This window comes from Panthera uncia (genome assembly GCF_023721935.1).
Source record: "Panthera uncia isolate 11264 chromosome B3 unlocalized genomic scaffold, Puncia_PCG_1.0 HiC_scaffold_1, whole genome shotgun sequence".
NCBI lineage: Eukaryota > Metazoa > Chordata > Mammalia > Carnivora > Felidae > Panthera > Panthera uncia.
Window position 1 is genome coordinate 3,128,620 of NW_026057582.1, and position 14,332 is coordinate 3,142,951.

Genomic DNA, 14,332 nt, shown 5'->3' on the forward strand with positions numbered 1-14,332 from the left:
AGAGCGGTTCCCAGTGTTCTTGGATCATGGACATGCTTGCACCTTTCTCGGCCCCCACGAAAGCCTGACCCTGTTCCCAGGGAAGAGAACACACCCAAGCAGGCACGTTGTTTCAGGAGGTTCGCAGTGTACACAGAGGCCATCCGTGCCCCGGCCCCCGTCGAGCCCCGCTCTCCTGCAATGCAGGTGCTCGCTGACCTGAACGTAGCGCTCCAGCTGCTCGATCTGCATGGGGAAGTCGGGGTGGTTGGCGTTGTACTGGGCCACGTTGCGGCAGGCCTGGTGCAGCATGGAGAAGAGCGAGCCCAGGCAGCGGAGACGGGTCAGGTCCATGATGTGCTCCAGCTTGAAGGCGTGCTCCAGGGCCTTGGTGACCAGACCGTTGGACGTGAAGTACGGCTGCATGATTGTGGCCGCGTCCCTTTGGATCTGCAAGAAGCAGTAGATGATGTCTGTCATTTTGAAAAACCCCAGAGATTTTCATATAGTCTAACCTAGGCCCGGGAGAGAGTCACGTGACCTGTAAACACACACACACACACACACACACACACACGCACGCACGCACGCACGCACACACTTTTCTGGATAACCTTCAATGATCAATCCTTAGCTCATCACTGTAATGGAAAAAGGCAGCTGTTCGTCAATTTGCAGAGAAAAGTCAGATAACTAAAAGAACTCTTTAAAGTTTCCTGAACGGGTCTTCACTTCAGCAGCTGATACTGCTTCGTTAGGCACTGCCACACGACAACGCTGAGGGCCCAGCTTCCACGGATGAGCAGCACCACGCCCCCCCCACTGGCTTCTAGACCCTGGGGGGTGAACACCTGACCTCACTGTGCGGGAAGCCCCCGCCCCCCCCCCCGCCAGCTGCAGATCTGCGGCTGCACTTGGCAGAGCGGTGACGGCCCTCGTACCTGCAGCATTGGGGAAGCCGCCTCCTCCCCCTCGTCCTCTTTGCCCTTGCGCCGGCGCTGGGCCTCGTCCTCCCCTTCGTCCAGCGGGATGCTACGCAGCCTGGCCAGGAAGTTGTTGAAGATCATGTCTGTGCTGAGAACGTCCTCACTAAACCAGACCATGCCGCAGCGGGACACCGTGGCCAGAGTGGCGTATTTCAAGTCCTGTACTTCAAACATTATTCGCACCTTGAAGAGAAAACATAGAGCAGGTTTCATTTTGTAGGTTTGATAGAAACTGGGATGTTAAAATTCTTTTACCTATACACACATCGAAAGAGTGATTAAATTAAATCTAGTTTTTCTGCACTTATTTCAAAAAGCAAAACCGTCTACGGCTGTCATCACTACAGCACCTACCAAAGGCCCTCCACAAGGACCTGGGTAGGAAGTGTGTGTGGTGGGGAGAAGAGCAGGTGAGCCCACAGGACCAGCTCTTGGTGGACACAAGACACAGCTCCGCTGGAGGGGGCATCAGCTGGGGATGTGCGCTAGCCTTACCCTGGGCCGGGCACGGCGACACGCTCCCTGCCTGAACCCACCGACCCTCACACCCATCCCTGGAGCCAGGCGCAGTGTCCCTGTTCCACAGATGGGGCTGGGTACCTCACCCAGGTCCCACTGCTGGTAAGTGGAGCTGATATTCAAAGCAGATGGTCTGATTCCAGAGCCCTAACCTCAGTGCCGACACGCCTCACAGGAGAGCAGTCTCGTTCCAACAACAGTCAGGATCTACTGCCTAACGAGTTGTAACAGAGAGACCTGACGTGTCAAGGCACAGGCGGAGCTAAGCGCACATTTCCAGACTGGCACTAGGCATCACTGGCTTGGCTTCTCAAGTGATGACAACCACTATTGCTGGCTCACAGGTTCAGGATCACCAGGTGCTCCTGTGAAGCGACCGCCCCCTTTTTCTCACGCCCACCGCCGGTCCCTCGGCGAGTCCCGTCAGCATGAACTTTAAATGACACCACAACTCAGCAGCTCCCGTGCGGCCAGCTCGCCCGGCCTGCCTCACAGCTGTGCCTGGGCCACCTCGCAGCCTCTGGATGGTCCCCTCGCTCCCACACGTCCTCTTCAACTACTCTCTACCCGACAGTCAGGGATGTGATCCAGACTCCCAGGGCTCCCGACTCACCCAACGGGCAAGCGCCAGTCTTTACACTGCCCTGGGCCCAACCTGATCTGGCCCCTTTCCTCTCTGGTCCAGCCGCCTTTTCTCCCCTCGCTCCTCATACCCCAGTCAAACCCCCTGCTATCCGGAGGCCCACGGGACCGGCTCCCTCACATGCCGAACACTTCTAGGTGATGCCTCCACGTCACCATCCCTGACCACGTACCCTCCAGCTCTCGCCAGCACCAACCACTGCCTTCCAGCTCCTCTTCTCCTGAGTACTCGACACTGTTTACCTTGAGGGTCTGCTTTCCACATCAGACTGTACGCCCCAGGACAGCAAGGGCTCTTGTCTGTTTTTTTCCTGCCGGACCTTCAGTAGGATGCAAACCCATGCCAGGCCCACCCACGTTTCCTGATCTATCCAGTGATGTGTCCAGGACCTGGACCAAATGCTCGTTTCCAAGGGACAGCCTGGAAAGCTTCCGTATCTAAATTACTCATTTTGCCACTTCCCAGATGTGTGAGAACTTCACAAATCCTACTGACAAGCCCGTAACGCTGGGTTTGGAGCATTAACTGGGAATCACGGAGCACGGTTAACATTCAGCAACAGTACAAAGTTCTTGTAAGTTCTATAGAAGTATTTCCCACCGGCCACGGGAATGGAAAAAATCTAGCACAAGGAGACTCAGTCAACTTTGAAAACTATTTACACAACCGACCACTACGCTGTGGAACCTGGAACCTGCCCTCTAGAGTACACAGGATATTTGGTCTGATACCCCACGAAAGGCCACTTACATTGGGCGGAAGGCTGAGACGCTCGCCATTTGGCAGAGTCAGAAGCTTGTTGTCATCCAGCACCGAGTTCAAGTTCTCCACCCACTCAGGGTCCACGTCGCCATCGAAGACAATCCACTGGCGCTTTTGTAGCTCGCCCCTCACGTTGTCTATGATCCTGGTTTGGAAGGGTTTTGAAACAGCTTTTTGAGATTAGAAACGCTCACTCTGCAACAGCCTCTGCAGTGGCATTTTCGTTCATTCAGTCTTTGGTTGGAAAAGTAACACCCGCTGTTAACAGAAGGACAGAGCACCCAGGTCCCACTCGCTGGAATCAAGGTTAACTCACTTTCTCAGGACATGTGTGAACAGCCCGTCCGTCCATTCCCTGGTGTTGGGGTCCAGGGTTCCATAAAGGTGGTCTTTGCTGATGGCTTTGGGGTCGATGATGTGGGCCACGCCCTCCACGCCCTCGAGCCTCTCCAAAGCCTTCAGGAGAACACGCCAAGCCATGCTCTTCCCGCTTCCCGAGGGGCCCACCATCATCAGGCCGTGGTTGATCTGGGTGATCTGGTAGAGCTGGAGGACCTGCAGAGCCAAAGACATCACATCCTGACCACTCCAGAGAAAGAACGAGAAGGTTCTTCAGCCCTTCTTCGTGGCAACAAACAGGAGACATGCGCTAAAGGCAAGCAAGTGCTGCACTCGAGTTTTTAAAGCAGACATTACGTGGGCCGCACCTACAAAAAACATTTCAAGAAAGGTTTTAACTAAATCGTGGGGAGTGCTTTGTTAAGCCGGGAAGGCTGGGAGCCAGTGGAAGAGGGGGTGACTACCAACCTGCCTCAGAAGAGGCACCTAAGATCCCTTCTAGAGAGGGCAGAGACCCAACAGATGAGCCATCTGTGTGACCCAGCACAGCATCGCTCACGCTCGGCAGGCAGCTTGTGTGATAATATACTTTTTAATCTCCCACAAGAACGAAACGGAGAATGCCACTAAGGACTGTAAACCATGTGCCGATTAGCAGATTTATGTTGTTAATCTACGACGTTGGGAAGTCTTGTAAGTAGAACTTTTATCGGTGTAAACACTTTGTTACGATCGCACATTCAGTCAGCATTTCCAGAGAACGAACCACACTACGTAAGTGAGGTTTTCAGCTAAATCGTTAGGTCTACGTCAAAGTTAAGAAAAAAGCCTCAAGTCAAATCTTCATAAACCAGGGGATGTGCCTCCCTGGCCCTCGTGGTCAGGGCTCTATTAAGTGTGGCTTCTCCTAGTGGCTGCGGCTGCTGTGGCTGCATAGTGTGTGGGGGCCAGTTACCTTCTCGACCCACATTCCGCCGACTTCTTCTCCATCTCCGTACGTCAGGTACATTTCCTGGCACACCTTCTTCAGCTCTTCTCGAAGCGCGGTCATTTCGCCCCGGTGGTACTGGACTCCGGGGAACACGTCTGACAGGAGGCTGAAGAGCAGCGGGATGTCTTCTGCCACCAGCTTGGGCACCATCGTCTCGCAGACGCTCTGTATCAGAATCTAACGGCGACAAAAGGACCGAGCCCTGAGTGGCGGGGAGCCTGGCTCCCAGGGCCGCTGCCGTATCCCCAGAAGGTATGGAAGACGTGGCTGTCGGTGACAGAGCGACTCAGCACGCTCCCGTGGTCCTCACTCAGTTCACCGCACCAATATCAGTGTCTTCCACTCGCCCATCCCAGCACATGTGAATCACAACAGAACTCTCAGGCCATGGCTGGGAGGTTGAAAGGGTGAACTTGAATACTAGTGTTTACGGTGTGAGTGATTCAAACAACACGTGTACAAACCTCCTGTTCAGGTAGATTTTCTGCAATTTCTCCTTCATCAACTGCTTCCCCTCGCTCTTCTTTCTCCCTCTTAATCTTCTGAATTCTCTCCCTCTTCACGTTTCCCGCACTAACCAGCACACTCTTCAAAGCTCGAAGACCAAAGTCATAGTGGCTCTGAGAGGAGAGCTGCTCGTCACATAGTCTGCAAGGGAAGAGGTCTACCTTGGAACAGTCCACTCTCAATAGCCACATAAGCAAACATCGAGAATCAGACACAGACACTTGGGAAGACGTGCCACGATTGCAGAAATGACCCTTCAAGAGCACATCTTGCACACGCTACTGACACGGCAACAGGTAAGTCTGGGGTACTCACTTGAAGAACGGGACGATTTTGTTGGCGAGGACCTCAGCAGTGCGGAAGCCCTGTGAGTACAGCATGACCTGGGCGATGAGCTGCCGGTCGGGCTTGGTCATGGCCAAGCTCCGGAAGAGCTTCTTCAGATTGTCGGGAAGGTTGGACCTGCCTGCGTAGCCGGGGTTCATGGTGATGAAGATGGCCATGTCTGGGCTCACCTTCACCTGTTTGTTGAGCAGCTCACAAGTAATGGGGGCAGAGGCTGAAAATCAGAGAACAGGGTTGAGACTTGTGATGTTCAAGAGCGACACTAAAATCTCCCTAAAATCCCAGACAAAGCACCTGTTTCCCCGTTGGCCTCTAAAGCCCAAAGGCTGGGACCGCAGGGGAGCCCCTCTCTGGCCCTCCTACCAGCACGTCGGCTACCTTCATACACCTCACGTACACGAGAGCTCTGGGAACGTGGGACACGTCACCGGGGGCGGGGGGGGGGGCGCATATTCTGTCGTGCATTACTGTGTGTTACAAGACCAACGCAAGGATAGAAATGCGGCGCAATGGTAGGTGCAGATATAAAAACGTATCCGTGCCACACAGCTGACTGGCTCTGATAACGAAGACTGCCCTTTCAGGGGACTGACCAAAACCACCACCACCCACAGCTGAACTTTATTCCTTGGAGAGAACATTCAGCACACAGGTACTGCTTTCTCGGACACTCCTTTTCCACTGAGGAGGCCTACAGGGCCTTTGGGAAGACAAGTTTCTATTATCGCTGAACAAAAGTGACCCGGCCAATTAACTGCACGTGCCCTGTCCGCCACAGGTGTCATCGCTTCCTCCAGCACGCACCCTGCCTCCACCGGGCATGCCCGGCTTCGTGTGGCCCGAGGCAGGGGAAGCAGTCCTCAAGCCTCTCAGAAGGTCACCCGATGGTGACAGAGGGCGTGTTCCTAAAGCTCCCTGTGACAACACTCTGCCAACAGGCTGCCAACACTCTGCCAACAGCCAACAAGGCTGGCTCTGTGGGCGTGCAGGGGGGAGCAGGGAGAGCCCTCACCGGCCCAACACTCAGTGCGGGTGGACAGTGAGGGACGGAGCACAGGGACTCTCGCTCACCGGGGGAAGGACAGCTAGGGCTTTGGGCCGCTCTGGTCCGGAGAATGCAAACTGCTCGTGCAGTGTTATCCCGGGCCCCGCCGCCCTGCCTGCAATAGTGAGTCCTGGGAGCGAAGTGAAACTCTCACTCGTTTCTAATCACAGAGGTGTGACCCAGCCCCCGTGGACTCTCCTTCCACAGCCGCTAAGTAACGTGCAGAGGAAAAGGGAAGTCTCACTCTTATCGCAGTTGGGGTTGGAGTGCTCCCGCAGCGCTTCCTGAATGCACTGCACCTGCTGCGACACGGCTGACAGCATCCGCTCCTCCAGGCGGTTGAACTCGTCAAAGCAGCCCCACGCACCCACCTGGCAGAGCCCCACAAAGATCCGTCCCATCGCCTGAAACCGAACAAAGACAGGAGCTCAAACCACCTGCTTCGGGCGGGCTCCACGGCCCTGATCCGGCGGGACCTCGGGCTACCACCCCCCCCCCCCCCCGGGTGGCTGTGAGCGTGACATCAGGTTCACACGGGAGGTGCGTGGCCTGCACACAGAAGTGCTTCACTAACAATGGCGATTGTCTGTGTACAGACGTAGGGCATCACACCTTTTCTCCTCCTGTGCCGATTCCAAAGATAGAGCTGTTTTTATTCTGCCCCTTTTTGTTGATTAAAAAAATCTTTTCCATCACAGTTACTTATTCCCACACATAGGCACTAACCGTCTCTTCCAGAAATAATGCAGCTCAAGTCAACACCAAAGCAGGTATGTCGGACACCCCACTCAAAACCACACCATCCCTGGGACTCAGAAGGCCAGACGGGCCGTGCCAAGCCGTGAGGCCAGGAGCCCTGAGAGGAGTCCAGGCGTGGTACTCCCCAGCTGACCTCTCAGGCCGTTAGATTTTAGGTGGACTCAGAAATCTTCTCACCTGGAAATCAAAGGTTTCATCGCAGTTGAAGACCAAAACAAAGCGTCCAAGCTGATGGCCAAGAGCTTTGACGGACTCTGTCTTCCCAGTCCCGGCCGGCCCTATTGTTTGAAGAAGAGTGACTGAGTACTTGAGTCCACAGGGAGGTATCGTTAGCCTTACCCAGCTCGTTTACAAAATCAAAGGACGTGTAACAACTGCAGACAAATCTGAGGTTCTAGAACGTATGAGCTACGTAATTAAGAAATACATTTAGGGGCGCCTGGGTGGCGCAGTCGGTTAAGCGTCCGACTTCAGCCAGGTCACGATCTCACGGTCCGTGAGTTCGAGCCCCGCGTCAGGCTCTGGGCTGATGGCTCAGAGCCTGGAGCCTGTTTCCGATTCTGTGTCTCCCTCTCTCTCTGCCCCTCCCCCGTTCATGCTCTGTCTCTCTCTGTCCCAAAAATAAATAAAAAAACGTTGAAAAAAAAAAATTTTAAAAAAAAAAAAAAAAAAAAAAAAAGAAATACATTTAAAATCGTTGATTTAATCTTTACAAATTGCATTTACTCTCTCCATCTGTCCGGGTCTGTGGAGTAACTTACCGAAAGGGGACCCCCCCAGCCTGGCCTCCAAGGCTTGTGTCATGGTCAAATAGCAGCGGTCGGTGAGAGGGGTCTGGACCAGCTTGTCCTGAACACCCAGGTACTCAAAGCCATAGTTAAATTTGGCATTTGCCATTTGGATCGACAACTGCTGTAGCACATCGGTTTGCTTAGGGTCGAAGTAAAAGCGCATCTGGCTGAGCCATTCGAAAGATTTGGCATTGTCGATCTTGCTTTTGATCAAGGAGCGTGTAACGTCCCTTTGGTGAACCAACTCTGTAATCTGAACACAGAGTCACTTATTAAGACTTTGTCATAAACTGGAGGAGTGCAAGGACACTGCATTTCCTGGGCACGTGATCATTTAGCAGACTTTTGAGATTCAAGATCCAGTTGCAATAGCTTTCAGTGAATATTCCAAACCCAAATTCCCTTCCAAAAACAGCGTTGGCATTCCCACAATGAAATTACACAGAATCAAGAGCTGCAGCAAAACCAAACCACCAACAAACAAAAACACCCAACGTCAAGCGAAGACCTAACTAGCATGAAATGTGTCAGGAGAACGGCTGTCTCTGTCCCCAGTCTGTCCCCTGCAGGCTGGGCGCAACACCGGTGCAGGCACACCCGGGCGCCTCTCTGGGAAGGGGCTGACAGGCAAAGGCAAAAGTCCTGGTCAAGGCTCCCCGCCTCCCCTTCCCCAGGATGTGTCCACGTAACTCCCCTGCTCCCCCAAGGCTACCTTTCAACAGAACAGAGCGATACCCACACCAGAGAGCTCACAAATGCACCACCTCCTTCTCTCCCTACCACCAGTAAGAGTGCTCCCAGGCGTGATCTCCGCTGACTGCCTGCACTGAAGGCAGGGCCTAACCGGTGAGGAGTGAGTCAGGCAGGCGCGGGACTAACCAAGTGCTCCAGCTTCCGCCTCCGCAGCGGTGGCTGCTCCATGAGGACCGAGTCGGCCAACACGTTGAGGGTGACCTCCACGTTGCTCAGCACGGAGTGCAAGGGTGCCGCGTCACCGCTTCCGCCGATGCTGCTCAGAGCCGTCTCCACGTTTTCAGACCAGGCTATCTGGGCTGACAAAACCACAAGCTGGGCCTGGAAGACAGGAGACACGAGACCCAAAGGATCGTTTTGGAGACCAGCCGGTGCATCCGCCTCTCCGCTGGCCCACTTCGACTACACGTTACCTGGTACTTATCAATCCAAGTGATGTAGGTATTTGGGTCAATCGAAGTTGCTTTACCAAAAATCTCAACTTCTGTAACAGACTCAGCCAGAAGTTTAGCCAGTGTGACTCTCATCTCCTTTTCTACCAGCGTGAGCCACTCGTTGATTTTGGGATGTTCAGTAATCGACACAGGAGTTTTAAACATAACCTAAAATACATATGATATAAGAATTAAGATGTACAAAGGCAGGAGAGAAGCATTCTAAATTACAATCATAAACTTCATTACCTCCTCTCCTTCACGGGAGGAAATGCCCAAGACGACAGAGTTATCCTCGTTTAGGATGATGCTCGAAACGCCAGCAAACATTTTCTTGAAATGTTTCTGTAACTTAGCTACATTCTTACTGTTTCCAATGATTTCAAGCAAATCTTCATCACCCACAAAATAGAACCTAAAATTAAAATAGCATTCAAGTTGTAAAATGTCACATACACATAAATAAGGTGAATCAAAATGGAACTTCAAATTGCAGGAAGGGAAACTAGACTTGGATGGTGATGGACAATCTCCAATCTAAACTAGGTCACATCCGAGTTTCCTCCAGCCCTCAGCAAAGGACACACGTTTGTTGAACAAGCTACTGAAGAGGGATTCCATGCACTTCATGCCATTCACCTTACTTCATGAACGTATTTTTTTAAAGTCTGTTCAAGGGGCACCTAGGTAGCTTGAGTATCTGCTCTTGATTTTGGCTCAGGTCATGATCTCACCATTCGTGATACTGAGCCCTGCATCGGGCTCCGGGCTGAGAGCAAGGAACCTGCTTGGGACTCTGTTTCCTTTCCCCACTCTCTTCCTCTCTCTCAAAACAAACAAAATAAACAAAAGCCTGTTCAATTTACAGTAAGCAAACTATTCAGAAAGGAAGAAATGCCGTTTGGAAAACAATCAGAGCTAAACTTTTAAGAGATGCAAGCTACCTAGAAGGGTGGATAATAGTTTCAATGAAGCTTAATAAACAAACACAAGACAGAAAGTGAGGAATTATTTAACATTATAATTAGGAATACGGGCGCCTGGGTGACTCAGTCCGTTGTGTCCCAGCCCCGTGTGGGGCTCTGTGCTGGCAGTTCAGAGCCTGGAGCCTGCTTCGGATTCTGTGTCTCCCTCTCTCTCTCTGCTCCTCCCCCTGCCCTTTCACTCTCACGCACACATGCTCTAAAATAAGCATTTTTTTAAAAAAAGGAATAAATGCGCGGAAAGGGAGTTAACATTCATTTTGTTACTAGTAACAAAACTTCTGATGTCAAAGTGACTAACACACAGACCCACAGGGGAGAGGGGAGGCTCCTGAACTTGAACTCGACTTCCGCGCAAGTAAAGCAATCATCTTACCTGGGGAAAGAGGATCGCTCTCTTTCCAGGTATTCTCCCAATGCTTTCTGGATCTTTCCTAGCAGGTCTGCCAGTCTCTCCAGAGACCTCTGTACCCCCTGGATATTCAGAACATCCATTACAAGGGGAGACTTGGATACTTTTTTCATCAGAGCCAAAAACTCCGTGCTGATACTGCGAATCAAATCAAAAGTGTCGTTAGCCTTTACGTGAAGAAGGGTCACCAGTCACACCTACCCCTCAGCTCCTTTGCACCCAGGCTGGAGGCCATACCTCTGGAACCTCTGGGTCTCCACGGGCAGCAGGTGCTTGATATCTGCGCTGCCCGTGAAGATGCCTTCCAGGTACACCCACCGCCTCTGCACGTCAATCCACACGTCAAAGAGAGCCATGATCCGATTCAGCTTATCTTCCCAGCTCAGGGCATCCTCTTCGAAAACCTAGTAGGCAGATGGGAAGCAGAGCCCAGCTGCTAAGCGATTCACTCATAGATATGCCAAAACTTACTAAAAAAACTGCAGGTTATGTCAAGTTATTTGACTCACGCTTTAAAAAACAGGCTTCTGGTAACTGCCAGTCAAAAGTATTACAGAGAAAGTGCAGGGGAAAGCCCGATCAGAGAGGGAAAGCCTGCCCAACAAGGGTACCTTGTAGTACGGAGAGAGCTTCATGGCGGAGACACTGTTGATGTGCTCTTTGACCTTGTTGAAGAGGTCATCCCAACCTCGGATCAAGCGACACTTGTTCTGATAGTTAACCAAGTCTAACTCGTAAGTATTCCATACTTCTCTTATCTGAATTAAAACCAAAAAGGGGCACCTTATTAGTATGTGGGTGTCGGCCAGGTGTACAAGCAGCCAAGTGCTATGGGGACAAAAGGACCGCAGATGAAGCTCTTGTTTTTACACAGCTCAAACTGGCCTCACAGCCTGAAATGGGACATAAATGGGGCTATCGGTCTATTTACTCACCTGCTTCAAAAATTCTTCCAACGCCATCTCCCCTTGTGCCACAAGCAGCACATCCTTGACAATAGCTTCATTTTTCTGCAAGTCAACATCCCAGATTTGGCCAAGGGTTAGCTCAGAAACAACCCAGTTGACATGAAGTCTTTTCATCAGCTGCTTCCAGTGGCGATCTTTGAGTGCTTCGGACTTCAGTTCAATCACCAGCATGTTTATCTGCGGAGAGAGTAAGCAAGGTTACCGTGCAGCTGTGTTCCTAACAGACACCCACGACCCCAGCACCGAACCACTACCTTCAGGTAGCCTTTCAGAAGCCTCTGGACAAACTCATAGGATGCGTACTGCCGTAATCGGGCAGGGAAGTTTTTCAGCTGGTTCAGGAGGCCATCTAAATTTTGTCGAAGCTGTCAAGAGGAACACAAAATGATATTTAGTTTGCCAACATTTCTTTAAATGGTGAAATATCTTAAAAAATGTTTTCTGGGGGTGCCTGGGTGGCTCAGGAAATGAAGCGTGACTCTTGACTGTGGCTCAGGTCATGATTTCACAGTTCATGAGTTCGAGCCCTGCATCGGGCGGAGCTGACAGGGTAGAGCCTGCTTGGAATTCTTCCTCCTTCTCTCTCTGTCCCTCCCCCGCTCATTCTTTGTATCCTTCTCAAAAATAAAAACAAAACTTAAAAAAAAAAGGTTTCCAAACAAATTTTTCATCAGTCCACATAAATCCTAAATGACCGTCATGTGACATTCTGAGGATGCACAATACAGTTCCCTGCCTGCGAAGCTCCTGAGTGGTCTACGACCGTCAGCATATGAGGACACACACCACATCTCCTTTAGGTGTACCTTTCGAGGCTGGACAGAAACCCACGGCTGCTCCTTCATCTGATCAATCTGCTCCCAGACCTTGGAAAGTTCCGACCAAACGCCTTTAAGGTCCTGCAGTTCTTCTAAGGCCACCTGAAATCACGACAGTAGAACAGTGAGACCGTGGATGAAGAAACCACCGCGGCTCTGGCAGAGCCCCTGACGCGGCCCTGGTCAAGGGCAGACTCAGGATGAGGAGGAGCCCCACCCCCGCGGTCCGCACCTGGACGCGCTCTTCACTGCCGCTGAGCAGCCCCGTGTCGGTCAACTCCAGCGCCTCCTTGGCCTTCGCACATTTCTCCCGGTCGTCCTTCAGCCTGCCGAACTTTCCTTCGTATATGGTAAGAGCCTGAAGCGCCTCCTCTGGGCGGAGATTGCCCTGAAAGCAAAGTGCACAATTGCAGGGCGAGGTCCCAGGACAGGTGCGTGTTTTGGCTCTGAAATGGTGGAAAGCACCTGCTGGGAGTCTGGAAATCTGTGATTCCCTGAACATGTCCACACATGTAAATCTTCAGCAAGATGTACACTTACAGTTCATGTACATCACTGAGTGTTAACTTCTACTTCCATGTTTGACGTCAATAAAGGTATGAAGGAGAAAGGTGGAGCACCTCTCCGTTTAGTCACTGTCTCACTGAGTGCCTTGGGAGACGGGAAGAGAGGAGTCAGGACAGACTGGGGCCTGGAGCAGGATGCTCCCGACCCGAGGGGACATGGCTCTCGGGAGGCTGCTGGCCACGCACTCCCGAGGCACACAGCTGTTACATCAGTTCCGCAGACAAGAATGAGAAATCAAGTAGTCCTCAGGGAAACGGCCTCCAGTTGACCATTAAAGTACTATTGGCTTACTCTTAATTTTAATAACTTGAGAATGACTGTATAAAATATCATTGAAAATTTAAGCTAGAACACATTACTAGCAAAATACGGCAAGAAAACATTCAAATTTTGGTGATCAGAATCTCGCCTGTTGATCAATACTCACTCCCCTGCTGGAGCTAGCATTCTGCCTGAGCTACAGTGCCAGGATTAGTGACAGAGAAGATCTCCATAAAACAGGGGCCCTTCCAGGCCCTGGACAGTGTATGACTTTAGTATTGTAGTGCTCACAGGTGCAGAGCACATAACAAGCTTTTAAAACTCATAAGGGACAGAAAACTAGCCAAAATGACAAAACGGAAGAATTCTCTTCAAAAGAAATTCCAGAAAGAAGTGACAGCTAAAGAACTGGTCAAAACAGATAGAAGCAACATAACTGAACAAGAATTTAGAATAACAGGCATAAAATTAATTGCTGGGCTTGAAAAAAACATAAAAGACAGAGAATCTACTGCTGCAGAGATCAAGAGACTAAAAAATAGTCATGATGAATTTAAAAATGCTATAAATGAGGTGCAAAATAAAATGGAGGTGGTCACAGTATGGACTGAAGAGACAGAGAAGAGAATAGGTGAATTAGAAGATAAAATTATGGGAAAAGAGGAAGCTGAGAAAAAGATAAAAAAAAAATCCAGGATCATGAGGGGAGAATTAGAGAACTAAGTGATTCAATCAAACAGAACAATATCCGTATCATAGGAATTCCAGAAGAAGAGAGAGAAAGGCGCTGAAGATGTACTTAAACAAATCATAGCAGAGAACTTTCCCAATCTGGAGAATGGAAACAGGCATTGAAATCCAAGAGGCACAGAGAACTCCCTTCAGACGTAACTTGAATCGAACTTCTGCACGTCATATCATAGTGAAACTGGCAAAATACAAGGAAAAAGAGAGAATTCTGAAAGCAGCTAGGGATAAACGGGTCTTCACACACAAAGATAGACACATAAGGGTAGTAGCAGACCTATCTACTGAAACTTGGCAGGCCAGACAGGAATGGCACGAAATCTTCAATGTGATAAACAGGAAAAATATGCAGCCAAGAATACTTTATCCAGCAAGTCTGTCATTCAGGATAGAAGGAGAGTTAAAGGTCTTCCCAAACAAACAAAAACTGAAGGAATTTATCACCACTAAACCAGGCCCACAAGAGATCCTAAGAGGGACTCTGTGAGTGAAATGTCGCAAGGACCACAAAGTACCAGAGACATCACTACAAGCATGAAACCTACAGATAACATGATGACTCTAAACCCGTATCTTTCAATAACGACACTGAATGTAAATGCACTAAATGCTCCAATCAAAAGACACAGAGTATCAGAATGGATAAAAAAACAAGACCCATCTATTTGCTGTCTACAAGAGACTCATTTTAGACCTGGAACACCTTCAGATTGAAAGTGAGGG

General features: G+C 50.6%; 1 protein-coding gene across 1 annotated transcript in view; it reads right to left on the reverse strand.

Moving 5' to 3' along the window:
* Window positions 1–14,332, reverse strand: part of DYNC1H1 (dynein cytoplasmic 1 heavy chain 1) — a 77,236-nt gene that overhangs the window by 26,110 nt on the left and 36,794 nt on the right. The window contains exons 17-36 of the mRNA XM_049612128.1: window positions 12,267–12,422; window positions 12,023–12,136; window positions 11,471–11,581; window positions 11,184–11,393; window positions 10,860–11,006; window positions 10,486–10,652; window positions 10,213–10,386; window positions 9,103–9,268; window positions 8,833–9,021; window positions 8,546–8,740; window positions 7,637–7,919; window positions 7,053–7,153; window positions 6,361–6,520; window positions 5,042–5,285; window positions 4,684–4,867; window positions 4,184–4,396; window positions 3,206–3,444; window positions 2,878–3,034; window positions 921–1,148; window positions 199–429 (exon numbers count right to left, since the gene is read on the reverse strand). Coding sequence (XP_049468085.1) covers window positions 199–429; window positions 921–1,148; window positions 2,878–3,034; window positions 3,206–3,444; window positions 4,184–4,396; window positions 4,684–4,867; window positions 5,042–5,285; window positions 6,361–6,520; window positions 7,053–7,153; window positions 7,637–7,919; window positions 8,546–8,740; window positions 8,833–9,021; window positions 9,103–9,268; window positions 10,213–10,386; window positions 10,486–10,652; window positions 10,860–11,006; window positions 11,184–11,393; window positions 11,471–11,581; window positions 12,023–12,136; window positions 12,267–12,422 — 3,669 coding nt within the window. The remainder of the gene's footprint in view (window positions 1–198; window positions 430–920; window positions 1,149–2,877; window positions 3,035–3,205; window positions 3,445–4,183; window positions 4,397–4,683; window positions 4,868–5,041; window positions 5,286–6,360; window positions 6,521–7,052; window positions 7,154–7,636; window positions 7,920–8,545; window positions 8,741–8,832; window positions 9,022–9,102; window positions 9,269–10,212; window positions 10,387–10,485; window positions 10,653–10,859; window positions 11,007–11,183; window positions 11,394–11,470; window positions 11,582–12,022; window positions 12,137–12,266; window positions 12,423–14,332) is intronic.